This window comes from Drosophila montana, unplaced genomic scaffold, assembly GCF_035044405.1.
Source record: "Drosophila montana isolate Dmon_TW-CO22-7 unplaced genomic scaffold, ASM3504440v1 contig_1761_1, whole genome shotgun sequence".
Lineage (NCBI taxonomy): Eukaryota > Metazoa > Arthropoda > Insecta > Diptera > Drosophilidae > Drosophila > Drosophila montana.
This window is the reverse complement of record NW_026996690.1, coordinates 1,112,497-1,124,169: the sequence shown is the minus strand read 5'-3', so window position 1 is coordinate 1,124,169 and position 11,673 is coordinate 1,112,497. Positions and strand designations below refer to the sequence as shown.

Sequence of the window (11,673 nt, the reverse complement as noted above, 5' to 3'; positions counted from 1 at the left end):
ATAAAAGGTCACCATCAATAGTTTAAGTGTTTAAAATTATGTTAATGAATAGACTGGACCAGGTTTAAATGTCGTTAAATGATTTCGATAACATTTATCGAAAACTACGCGGTCAAAGTAGCGGCGGTAACTTAGCGTCGGTTTTTGGTACTTGGTATCGGAAAAGAAATGGGATAGTCGCGCTTATCGATATGTAATAAGCGATATTTTTTCACGCATTTAGAGCACTGCAAATGATGCAGTAATTTTTCTGTGAAAGTTAAAAAATTGCACTTAAGCAGAAATTAATGGCACATAAGCGTTTATTCATCTACGCTGCATTTCTGGCGATATGTTATTTACTTGGCGCGACATGGGTAAGTATTCTCAACGTTATACCTACTACGCCTAAACTTTAATGATGGTTGTGTTTGTTCGTTGACAAAGGCTGAGACAGCAACACAAACACTGACGAGCAGCAGCAGTATTAGTAATAGCAACAACAACGCCAGTCAACTTAATGCACCTGGCAAGGCGGCAGTAACTACTGCAGCGCCAGCAATCGCTACTCCAAAAGTCATAAGCAGTACGGCAACAAGCGCAAACACAAGTAGCAGTCCTAGTGAATGGTTTGTAGTCCCGTAATTACGACTCGTAAACAGATTTTAGATATATGTATGCCGTTCTACATTTAGTGCCTGTGTTGGAGCTCTGCTGCCGCAAGTAGATGCCAATGGAAAGGAGCTTCCCATGTGCGCCGAGTGTAAATGCTCCCATGTAGCGCGCAATACGACACTTATAAAGGTGTGTATAGTCCTAGTATCGTATCAAAGTTGCCCAAAATGTTCTTAATTTCTTTATTTTCTAGGTCGTTGTCATCATTGTGATTTGGATAATATCCATTTTAGTGATATACATGCTCTTCCTAATGTGCTTGGACCCACTGCTTAACAAACGCGTCAAGGCTAACAATTATCAGGAGCACACCAATGAAGATGTACATAACAAATATTCTAAATATGCAGGCATTAAATATAGTCGACTAGCCGCTAATCCTGCCGTTGATGACGACAGTGATGATGAGGCGCAGCTAGTTGGCAATAAAGAAGCACACAACGTTTGATGCCGTTTGCCAAACGATACATATAGAAATACTTTATTGTTTTATTTTATTTAATGCTTTTAACAAACGCATGTGCTAACCAATGTTTTTTGTTTATGTATTAACCTATAACGGCCTCAACTAATTCGCTTCAAATTTCCTTCTTTTTCTGCTGCGGCTCCTAGGACGAACCCACACCGCCTATGCCCGCTGATCCCAACAATCAAGAGCTAAGCGCACGTGCCAATGTTCTGAATCGTGTCGGACATCAGCAGGACAAATGGAAGCGTCAAGTGCGGGAACAGCGGCGCCACATCTACGATCGCCACACCATGCTAAATTGAACAGCAACATAAGTGCTGGAGCCGTTGGCGACTTAAAGACATGTATTCCGGCAGCAATTACGTATTGTATTTGAATTTGCTCTTTAGCACTGCTTGTCTCGTTAATTGGATCAAAATTAATTAATATTATTAGCAACATTTTATAATTTAAATAAATTCACATAACCAAATAACTATAAGAAAATTTAAACGATCAAACTGAATGTTACTTCAAAGTTGAGAAAATTTCTATAAGAATTTTCTCACATGCGCTTCATTTTCAAAACGTCAATTCCTTGGAAGTTAATCTTCACGATATTCCCTACATCATTTATGTTATTTCCAAGAGCTTACAGGCTTTATTAATGTGTTTGGTTCTTAAATTACATTGTATTTGAAAAGTCAGCCTAGTAGCCCTTTACGGTTTCAGCAAAGGTCCAGTTTTCTTCCACTTTAAAGGGACCTTTTATGCTGCAATCGGCGGCAGTGCAAATGCCCACCGTGTATTGGGGAATGCTGCGCGTATCACGGTAGTACAGCACCTTCATTGACTCCCGAATCTGCAATTTATAAAAAAAAATGTATTAATTTTAATCAATAGTATTTTGCTTGTTGTTTGCTTACCAAGTTGGTTGCCTCCTCGAAAGTAAAATCGCGATCCTTGGGCTTGCGCTCCCGGACAAGCGGTAGAGCTAAATGCCGTCCAAAGCCGGTGGCCACTACATAATCAGTATAGGCCCGTCCTCGCATATCAACATTACCCAGAAAGGGTTTACCGGTCTCATCAACACCACCGACCACCACATCAATGTAAAGTGGATTCATGCGCGAGCGACGGTTATACAGCACGCGTGTCAACCAGCTGGCCAATTCCCCTGGCTTCATGATGACACCGTCATTGTAGCACTGATCTTCTATCATTTTCTGATCGATGTTCCGCTTGATAGACTGTATGTCCGCAAAGTCTCCACTTCCACCTAGCAAAATGTTGTTATTGATCTTGAATACGCGTTCAATATCCTGATAACGTGCCAGGGAGCCATACGAAACCAGCGTATCCGCAGCCAACAAGACACCACTATCGAATTTGATACCCACCACTGAGGAGCCCGTAGTAATTGCAGCGCTAACAATGTAAAAAGTGCTAGAGCTTTTAGGCGGTGCAAACTGCATTAACTTACGTGCTGTGCTTGGTACCGAAAGGTCCTGCGGTTGTTAATTCTCGCGGCAGTTGTGTTGGGGCATTGCCCCCTATGAAATTGTAGAACTGGCCGGGCGAAGGTCCATTTCCCCACATCGGCTGTGCGAAACTGTTGTTCATCATTATAATATATAGACTTATAGCACTTTAAAATCAAATGGAAATAACAGCAAAAGCAGTCGCAGAATGACAGGCACAAATAAAAGCCGAACAGTTTTAGATAGCGACGAATTTATTAAGCTTTGCAGCACTGCAAGGCGTTTTTATCAATATACGCAGCTATCGATATACACAGGCTAGGGCAACCTGATGGAGCAAACGATGTGGCGACAACTCTGTCACAACGATTAGTTAGCTGGCGCTGCGCAAAACGCGCTAGATTTAGAAATTCTAATCTTACAATTTTGAAGCAAAGCAAGAAAAATACAATTTTGATTAAAAATACATGCTCACCTTTATTTTTAGAGGTAGTATAATTCAATAGAATATACAAATATATATATATTTTTTTTAATGCACACCTTTTAGGGAATGTTTAAATATTTTGCTTGCATCTTACAGATGGCATAATACAGATGAATAGAATATCATTGCAGAGAATACAGTTCGCTAACTACTAAAAAACATTTAACATACATAATATATAAAAATTCTCGATTATGCAATAGTAAAGTAGTCTACATTACATTCTACTGTCACGGCCAATTTTTAGTATCCTACTAAATTAAAGCATTGCTTATTAAGAACTAATCCTTGCAACAACAATACACATTATCGCTTGAGCTAGCTGGGGTTGTGGGCGCGCTAACGCCTGCCTTTGGAGGCTTACTATAGGAATGTGGACCACGCATAAAAACATCTATGAGCTGGCAATGGGAGCTGTATGCAGAAAAATCAAAAGTAAGTTAAAAAGATGAATTTTAATACTTTATATATCATTGCATGCTTGCCTCATTGTTATATCTAGATCTGTGACAACCTCTCCATCACAATTCCAGCTAGAAAACTCCGAACTGACCGTGTCATTGCCGCTTTGGGCAATTGGTTGACGGGAACCGGCAATACTAAGGCTTTCCTCCGTTGTGACCGCTGTCAATGTGCGAAAAATGAACTTACGCGTCCGGTAGACTTCTACAAAAGGTAGGTTGCGCTGCAATAATTTGGAGAAGCATGTTACGTTTATATTCTTTATAGCGATGTATATGATGAGTACTTACAATGTCGCCTCCTCGGCCTGCAGTATTCAACAAAAACCGCACATTGTTGAGCAACGTAGTTTTGCGTACCAGAATCAGATCAAGGCAGCCATCTCCTAGATGACTATAGCGCGAGATGCCATTGGGGCTGCGGGCACAGGCACATGTGATGTTGGCGCCGCAAATCATAAAGAAATTTCCACGAATAATCTTCCACTGCAGGCCGCCGGGCAGGCTCAGGTTGGAGCCAAAGGAACCGCCGGGCTGCAACGGTAGACTGCCCGGACGTATCGGCCGTGGGCGCAACAGTGCCGATTCACTTGTGTTCAGCTGCAGTTCACGATTTGACATAACGGGCACACCGACAGGTAGATCTATCTGTGATTCCAGCTGTGGATGCAGCTGCTCGTGCTGATCTGGCTGTAGTTCTTGCTCTTCCCTTCGTTCTATATCAGCGGTAAACAATGCAGGGCGATGCTCCTGTAGGGAACTAGCTATGCTGCAGCGCTGGCAATTTGCATAGCACACGGAGGGAGAGTCAGTGCAAACACTGACCGGGCTCTGTGGCGTTTCCGGCTCTGTGGGCTCCTCAAGCAGTTGCAGCTCCGCGTCATAGCCACGATTGTTAATAAACGCCTTGATGCCGCTATACTCATAGCGCCGTGTTCCCATCCAGCGATATTGTTCGCTCTCGGCGGCTACATCGCCCAGATACCCATAGCTCAGGACACTGGCACAGAGCCGCAGAAGGGTGCGTTTGTTGCTCACACTGCAGACGTCGAGGCCGCGCCTCTGGCCGAGCAGCACGTGAATGGCCGCAGTGCGCACATCAGCCGTGCCGTGCATGCTATAGACAATGGTGTCCGTACTGCCCGCAGGTATCACAGCCACAGGCAGGCTGGGACGTGGTATATAGGCTGGTCTCTGCTCATCCAAGCCCAATTCTCGCATGCGCCGAAACACAAGACCGTTTATGACCTCGGCCACGGTACCATCGCCGCCCACACAGCACACGGCGTCATAGCAGCCAAGATCGTGAGTGAGCAGTATATCGCGGATTTGATTGGCACGCTGGGTGGTTATGCAGGTGACATCGATGCCGGCCAGCTGGAAAAGCGGTCGCACTAAACGCTCATAGGTTTGAGCGCCCGCCTTTCGCCCACCAAATGGATTGATGAAAACCAGCAGGCGTTGCACACGTTGGCCTCCAACGGGCGAGGATTTTATGCGTGCCTGTAGCTGCAACTGCCATTGACGCACAATGTACGCATCTGAATTATAAAAGGTGATGCGCCGCAGCTGCCAGCGATTGCAGTCCGATTTGGATTTGCTCAGACGTTCTGCATAATTGACGGTCAAAAATTGTGCTGTGGGCTTCATATCCCCATCCCCATGATGCATGTTTTGGTTAGATGGGGGCTGTCGGCTTTCGTGTTTGGTGTGGCCAGAACATACGCTAATGATGTCATCTATGTGCAAAATATGGCTGTGCGGGCCATAGCTGCAGGTGCCATCGCCAGCCAGTTGTTGCTCGTATACAGAATCCTCGGGTAGCGGTCTTTTTTGCGTCTCGTTCTGGCGCGACTGTTTCGCCTTTGACTGGCACTGCATGCGCTCCCAAACCAGCCTCTGACCATGAAGCAGCACGCGGTAGCTCTTCTTTTTCAGCTGGAAGTTGTTAAGCAGCACATCTGAGGAGCAGCAAGTGGCGGCAGCGGCAACTGTCGTCTTGGTAAACTCTGTGCTGCCGCTCTGCGTCATCTTCGAATCACTTTGTCTCTGCAAGACAATGGCGAGAAAAACAGGTTTCCATTAGAATTACGTACTCGCTTGAACTTTGCTTTAGACGGCCTGATTGCGAGTGGAGACGGGTAATCATTGCGGTAAATCTCAGCTCCATTCTCTTTTTAATGACTCGAACATTGCAACTAAAGATTGTGGCTTTCTGCTTATTTTGAGCTAGTGTATAAGCATATATGTATATAAAACATAATAATAGACCTATAGCAGCAAAATCGAAAATGTTTTTGAATATCGTTAGCATATATCCATAACATATATTTATTTCGATTCAATAATATCGGATACTAAAACGTATATATTACACACACATTTTTTTTTAATCGATTTTGAATATTCTCTATATTATATTCGGATGTATGAAACTGATCATGATATGTATATATATATCTTACTTGATTATTTTCTATACAAGTACGCTCCATAATACATGGTCAGTGGGCTATAAAAATATAGTATTCATTTAGTTTTTGCCACGACGCAATGTGCTATTCCCGATATTTGCTGCTGATAAGCAACCAACCGAATCAATATTATAAATGACATGCCAATGTCCCATGTAATTCGCAACTGGAATAGCGAAATGGAGATACATATGATTATACCAAAACGGCTCTCTTGGTTTCACACCTGGGCCTTGGCTTTTGCAATATTTTAGAACATATTATACACACATGTTTAATGCTTATTAAGTCGTGCCACTGAGACTGGCCTCCACCAAGCATAACGCACAAGGGTCTCAAATATGACTAACCTTTGTTACTGCTAATTAGATAGACACACAAAAACAAGTTAAGAGTGATCGACTAGGCGTTACCTGAAGTCTAAAGTCTCAGTATCTATTATACATTTGAGAAATTAAGCATGTATAAGTATATTTATCTATATATTTTTATATATGTATATATCCATATATAGAATATGTTTAAACATCAAGCACATCGAATGTGATATTAATGGGTACAGGGTATAAAAATAGAGTTCAGAATTTACCAGTTCAGACCACATAAACGAAGCACGCTTACGATCAAGGTTATGAGCGACAATACCGTATTATATATTGTAGAATATTGGAATAATTTAGGAAGCTGCGCGCCAGCACCAACAATCAACAACAACAACAACAACATCCGTAAAAATGTTGTTCCAAAACGAGTTTCTCTCGTCTTCTCTCTACTGCTCTGCTCTCCTCTCAGGGCGTGCAGCTTTTTGACCTTCGCCTTGAATTGCAACAAGTTTTTTCGTATACTCATTTTTGAAGTGCCCGACTCGCCTGACCGAATATGTATGTAGATTGGATACTAGTATTAGTAGAGTTGAAGGCCTTTCAAGTCTAAATTATAACCGCATTTGTATTTAGTCTATGCAAATGACATTTAAGTTTAGTTTTGCCTATTCTTGTGCGCATTTCCGGCTAGCAATTTTTTAAGCACAGAGCATAGTAGATGCTTTTTAAGTATCACCTATATATTAAGTATTTACATATATCTTAAATAATTACAATTTTTATTCAATGCTGTTAATTAACCTTGTCGTTTGCAATTTTCAAAAATGTCTTAAAACCCATTAAAATGATTTGTTTGTGTATTTTTCTTCTTTTGTAAGTGTCTGGCACGCCCTTCTTGACTGCATGCCAAAAATTAATTATATTTTAAATGAATAAAGCAAAAATTACTTATATAGAGGCACGAGAAACATGCCATGAACAATTGCTATAACTTTAAAAATATAAAAATATTCTCTAATATACTAGAGTACATTGTAGCACCTACTTTTGTTTAAAAGCTATACAAATCGAGAGTTTTGTTTTGACAAATCTATTTTGTTTAAAAAGCGCACGCTAACCGTTTATTTCGATAATATCTCAGCGGACGCTGCATTAGAGGGCTGTAAACGAGTCAGCCTCAGATAGAAAATATTGCAATTATCGTATTCTATAATTAAGTACATTTATTGTTACTAAACAAAAACATTGAAGTTCCTTAGCACTTAGCAAGCCGCTTGCTTATCAATTTATATAAGTGCATGTGACCGATAAGATAGCGACAATGATTAAAAAAAACTAATGAACTAGAATAGAGGAAGGCATGTCAGATAAAGTTGCAGCGAAACCTAATTGATAAAACTGAATAGGATAACATTGAACGGAATTTCACACTATACCTATTTTAGTACCAGGGGGATAAAATTTGATATTGTATAAGGATTATAAATGAAAACATTCTGGAATCATTACAACAACAAAAACAAGCTTTCAGAGTTGAAAAGAAAACATTTACAGACTCACTTGAACCGGTAAAGTGGACGCGTTTTACCTATTTTTAGCTGACACGCAGTCCAAAAATATTCTACAACCAGACATGATTTATATTAAGATATTAGCCAGAATAATGGAAAATCAGCGAAAGCGAGACAGGGATAGATATGGCCACGCTTGGATAAGACAAAAAAACAAAGCTGTTATACTTAACACAGTTACGAATACATAAACAGTCATGAGAACATTGGAGAGTCATTTAGAGCGGGCACACAAACATTACGCCAAGCACCGTTATCAGAACACAGCTGAGAGCAGCAACAACAGCGCAGCTATTTAAGTACATATGTGCATATATAGATAGCATGTACACATCTACATATTTCCAAATTGTTTTGCCTACGCACTGTCTGCTTCAGTTCAACACATTCTTAATGTGTTCATTAGGTTCATGTGTACTTATTTTTCTGTTTTTGTCAGTGGGAATACCGGTAGTGGGTTACTGTTCATGTTCAATAGGGCAAATTACCTTGTACATTGAAGAAATATCCGTATATCCATGCAATCATTGATGCATACAGTTGATTTTAATTTTTGCAGTTATGTTTTTGGAAAATCAAGCTAATTCGATACGCATTGCAATTTTGCACACACACACACACACGATGCATACAATCGAATGCAGGTTGTATCAACGGCGGTTATATTAAACGTTTTCCAATTGCAATTGAAATATATACCGTATACTTTACTCCATTCACTTCCGCAACTTTTACAGCCTTTACAAAAAACGCAACATTATAAGAAATTACCAACGTAAATCCACAACCGCAATGCAAGAAATACTCAGGTCGCTAAATTGTAAAGCATTGAACGTGCTCCTCTCTCGGAAAACCCAAACAAAATACTAATGAAAAAGCTCAATGTGACCAGTGATCGTCAGCCACATAATACCAAAAAAGCTTTCCACAAAAATGTGGCAGTGATAATACCAACTGGTAGCAAAAGACTTGTACAACGGTATAATTGTGAGTAATTTTAGTCTGCAAACTTGAAAAACCTTTAACCTAAAACACATTTACTGAGTTTCTTTAAAAAAAAAATATTGTATTCTTAACACCCAATATGAAAGTAATTCAAAATATGTCAGTCATTTTCATTCTCTCATTTTGTCATGCAATAAAGCAATATAAATTTTCGTGTTCTATTTTGCCGCCACAATATGAGTAAGTAATTTTTACGATTTATTAACTCTCGGTATTTCTTCAGTTGGTAACTATTGTGGCAGGCTCTCCTTGTGGCAAGTGTAACACATGTCCGTGTGGTCAGTCGAATCAGGCACCGCGACAGCAGCCACCTCCTCAACAAGAACAAGAAATACAGCAGCTAACAGCGCCGCAACAATGCCAACAGATACAACATCATGAAAGCGGTTATGTTCAACCGCAACAAGGGGTGAGATCCAGAGTTGAATGCCATTGCGTCACTAGCAAAAGTAATAGACGAAACACAGCCCCGGTGCAGGCGCCGCTCGCTGATTCATACACATGCTCTCGACCACGAAATCAGCCTGAGGCAGTAGTTGTGCCGATCGAGGAGCGTTGCACATGTAAAGCAAAACTTGCCCCGCCCCAGTGCGAGTGCAGCCCAGCAGTTGTACCCCCACCGTCGCAGCAGCAGCTCGCACTAGATCGTGAAAAGGCAGAAACTCAGCAGGGAACGCATGCGTACATTACTTGCGGCCAGGCGACTCCTTATCGAAACCAGGCGCAGCCCCACGCACAGTATACAAATCAACAGACGCGCGCGCCGTGTTCGCATTGTCGAACACAGAAAAAAAAGAAGTGCAGCATTCAATAAATGTCAACTCGTTTGGAATGCTATCAGAGTAGGACAGATTAGTAGGCGAACCAGATGCTCAGTCGGCGAATGAACAAAAATTTTCTAATATTCTCACAATTTACGCATAATGCTTATTTAGGAAATTTATAAAATAAAAAATTATCAAATGTGATTGCTAATGCGACCGGAGTCATCCCAATATCAAGTGCAGTCCTTGCGCTAGCTTTATCGTTTCGGTACAAGTAAGAGTTAAAAAGGCCCATTATGTCTGACTTAAGGATACAGGACTCTAAGCCTAATACTGGAGCAGGATGCCGCTGCGCTCCAAGCCATACCATTATCGAAACGAATATGCAATGTGGAGCGAATATACCAACCGTACAACCATGCGGCGGTCCACAGGGTCAACACTGTGCTATAAGGTATGGGCCGCCACCCGCACCTGTTTATCAAAGGCCCCGAAACCAAGCCCAGTGCCGACATTGCAGGCGAAACTCAAAAAAGCGATGCGTTATTCAATAGACTCCGGCGCAGGCAGTTGTCGCAATGCTAAATTTACAATATTCAAGTAATCAAAGCTGGCTTTACATAATCACCATATTTTTAGTTTTTCCAAATCATTTAGAAAAATTTCAAAATTCAAGTCGGCTGCAGAACAAAAATATCTCCAAATGTAAATTGCTAGGAAACAAAAAAAACAAAAAAAAAAGAAGCTAAATTCCATCTTAAAAGCTGATGCTGGTGAAATCTATTTCATTGTTAACTACACCCATCAAGACCCAAGAGTAAGATGTCCCAGTCAAATATTCCTAGCGAGCCTTCAGAGCCTAGAGATTGCCGATGTACTCCATTCCATGAACTACAACAACAACAACAACTACAGCAACAACGGGCTTTGCAACCAGAGATCATACGGATTCCTTGCAGAAGCGGAACTCTTCCCGAGTTGCCACCCAATCAGTATTACGGTTGTCAAGATCGCAAACAGAAACGGAAGTGCAGCATACAATAGGTTATATCTCGGAACAATGATATCGGAACGGGAATAAGCTTTATACTCTAAAATAATCGGCATAGCAGGCGTTACAAATGGAGAAACTAAAGAGGCTGCTTGTAAATTACTGACATCCACAGTTAGCAAAATTTTCAGTTTTTCATTCAAACACTAAGCAATCCTAAGGACTTCCGGCATTGAACCCAATGTGATTGCTAATGGGCAAGTCAATCCAAACAAAGCTCTTAATAGTTACATATTATTCCGTTCCGTTTAGGCAATCGCCCAAGCTGCAGCGCGGTGCCTTGTTTATTATTTATTAATAATTGCATATTTCTGTTCCGTTTAGGCAATCGCCTCGGCTTCGGCGCCGCGCCTTGTAACATACAGCGCAGGTACGCTAATTATCCCTATCGCCAGGGATGTCATCCCGAAAGTGACGTTTGGCACGGGACTCACAGAGACATGTGTAGAAAACGCAGCCGGAATTGTTTTGTCATTCGCAGTCCACCTGTTGCCAAACGACAGCGGCCACCATGCCGTCAAGGGTGTTCCTCAAGCGTAGATTCAGAGTGCTGTTGTCCACCGCCAGAACCAATTTTCAGGCGACCATGCCGTCGGGTAACGTCCACAAGTACAATTGACTGCTGTTCGCCACCGGAACCTCTCCCGCCGCCCGCCCCACTGACATGTTATCCCGTCAGGCAGCCATTGCCGGAAATCCCATCGTGCGGTCTGCCTAGATACCGGATGAGTGAACCACAGCGATCTCGTTGTCCACCGGCTCAGTTTTCACCCGTACAACCTGCACTTATACTGCCGCCTTATCAACCTAATTGTTCGAATCATTATGTTCAAGCTGATTGTTACGCACCTGTGGTTCAGAGAATGAACGACTGTAATGACGAACCGTTTGATCCCTACTATGATTATGACCGTAGTCAACAAATGCCAGAAGCTGATCCATTGGATAACTTTG

General features: G+C 41.7%; 4 protein-coding genes across 8 annotated transcripts; 2 read left to right on the top strand and 2 right to left on the bottom strand.

Moving 5' to 3' along the window:
- The first annotated feature begins 198 nt into the window (after positions 1–198).
- On the top strand, positions 199–1,615 carry LOC135441051 (uncharacterized protein CG1161). The gene is made up of 5 exons (XM_064700497.1): positions 199–356; positions 427–608; positions 675–783; positions 848–976; positions 1,267–1,615. Exons 1-5 carry the CDS (start codon positions 288–290, stop codon positions 1,423–1,425), a joined length of 648 nt encoding a protein of 215 aa, XP_064556567.1. The 5' UTR covers positions 199–287; the 3' UTR covers positions 1,426–1,615.
- Positions 1,616–1,734: 119 nt separating this feature from the next.
- Positions 1,735–2,874, bottom strand: Prosbeta7 (proteasome subunit beta type-4). The gene is made up of 3 exons (XM_064700496.1): positions 2,586–2,874; positions 2,029–2,530; positions 1,735–1,964 (listed from the first exon to the last, which is right to left on the bottom strand). Exons 1-3 carry the CDS (start codon positions 2,726–2,728, stop codon positions 1,812–1,814), a joined length of 798 nt encoding a protein of 265 aa, XP_064556566.1. The 5' UTR covers positions 2,729–2,874; the 3' UTR covers positions 1,735–1,811.
- Positions 2,875–3,099: 225 nt separating this feature from the next.
- Cerk (Ceramide kinase) lies at positions 3,100–8,763 on the bottom strand. Of its 2 annotated transcripts, none has more exons than XM_064700489.1 (4): positions 8,388–8,763; positions 3,823–5,580; positions 3,556–3,755; positions 3,100–3,484 (listed from the first exon to the last, which is right to left on the bottom strand). In XM_064700489.1, exons 1-4 carry the CDS (start codon positions 8,394–8,396, stop codon positions 3,352–3,354), a joined length of 2,100 nt encoding a protein of 699 aa, XP_064556559.1. In that variant the 5' UTR covers positions 8,397–8,763; the 3' UTR covers positions 3,100–3,351. The 2 variants fall into 2 exon arrangements, with proteins under 2 accessions (XP_064556559.1, XP_064556558.1); XM_064700488.1 differs by lacking the exon at positions 8,388–8,763 and adding an exon at positions 5,997–6,041.
- A 162-nt stretch (positions 8,764–8,925) lies between these two features.
- LOC135441052 (uncharacterized) lies at positions 8,926–11,321 on the top strand. 4 transcript variants are annotated; one of them, XM_064700499.1, is made up of 3 exons: positions 8,926–9,084; positions 9,147–10,268; positions 10,326–10,412. In XM_064700499.1, exons 1-2 carry the CDS (start codon positions 9,081–9,083, stop codon positions 9,716–9,718), a joined length of 576 nt encoding a protein of 191 aa, XP_064556569.1. In that variant the 5' UTR covers positions 8,926–9,080; the 3' UTR covers positions 9,719–10,268; positions 10,326–10,412. The 4 variants fall into 4 exon arrangements, 2 of the variants coding, with proteins under 2 accessions (XP_064556569.1, XP_064556568.1); XM_064700498.1 differs by having other exon boundaries at positions 8,969–8,989; positions 9,128–10,268; XR_010438403.1 differs by lacking the exon at positions 8,926–9,084 and adding an exon at positions 11,044–11,321 and having other exon boundaries at positions 9,742–10,268; positions 10,326–10,945.
- The last annotated feature ends 352 nt before the right edge of the window (positions 11,322–11,673 follow it).

What these genes read in the sequence shown, in the direction of transcription:
- Cerk (XM_064700488.1), bottom strand. Translation starts at nt 6,026, where the DNA reads ATGGAGCGTACTTGTATAGAAAATAATCAA. An exon ending in CTTGTATAGAAAATAATCAA is followed by an intron (nt 5,581 to 5,996) that starts GTAAGATATATA and finishes ATTGTCTTGCAG; the next exon opens with AGACAAAGTGATTCGAAGAT. An exon ending in GATCTAGATATAACAATGAG is followed by an intron (nt 3,485 to 3,555) that starts GCAAGCATGCAA and finishes TTCTGCATACAG; the next exon opens with CTCCCATTGCCAGCTCATAG.
- Prosbeta7 (XM_064700496.1), bottom strand. Translation starts at nt 2,728, where the DNA reads ATGATGAACAACAGTTTCGCACAGCCGATGTGGGGAAATGGACCTTCG. An exon ending in TTCGGTACCAAGCACAGCAC is followed by an intron (nt 2,531 to 2,585) that starts GTAAGTTAATGC and finishes TTACATTGTTAG; the next exon opens with CGCTGCAATTACTACGGGCT. An exon ending in TCGAGGAGGCAACCAACTTG is followed by an intron (nt 1,965 to 2,028) that starts GTAAGCAAACAA and finishes TATAAATTGCAG; the next exon opens with ATTCGGGAGTCAATGAAGGT.
- LOC135441051 (XM_064700497.1), top strand. Translation starts at nt 288, where the DNA reads ATGGCACATAAGCGTTTATTCATCTACGCTGCATTTCTGGCGATATGT. An exon ending in GCAATACGACACTTATAAAG is followed by an intron (nt 784 to 847) that starts GTGTGTATAGTC and finishes TTTATTTTCTAG; the next exon opens with GTCGTTGTCATCATTGTGAT. An exon ending in AGGAGCACACCAATGAAGAT is followed by an intron (nt 977 to 1,266) that starts GTACATAACAAA and finishes TGCGGCTCCTAG; the next exon opens with GACGAACCCACACCGCCTAT.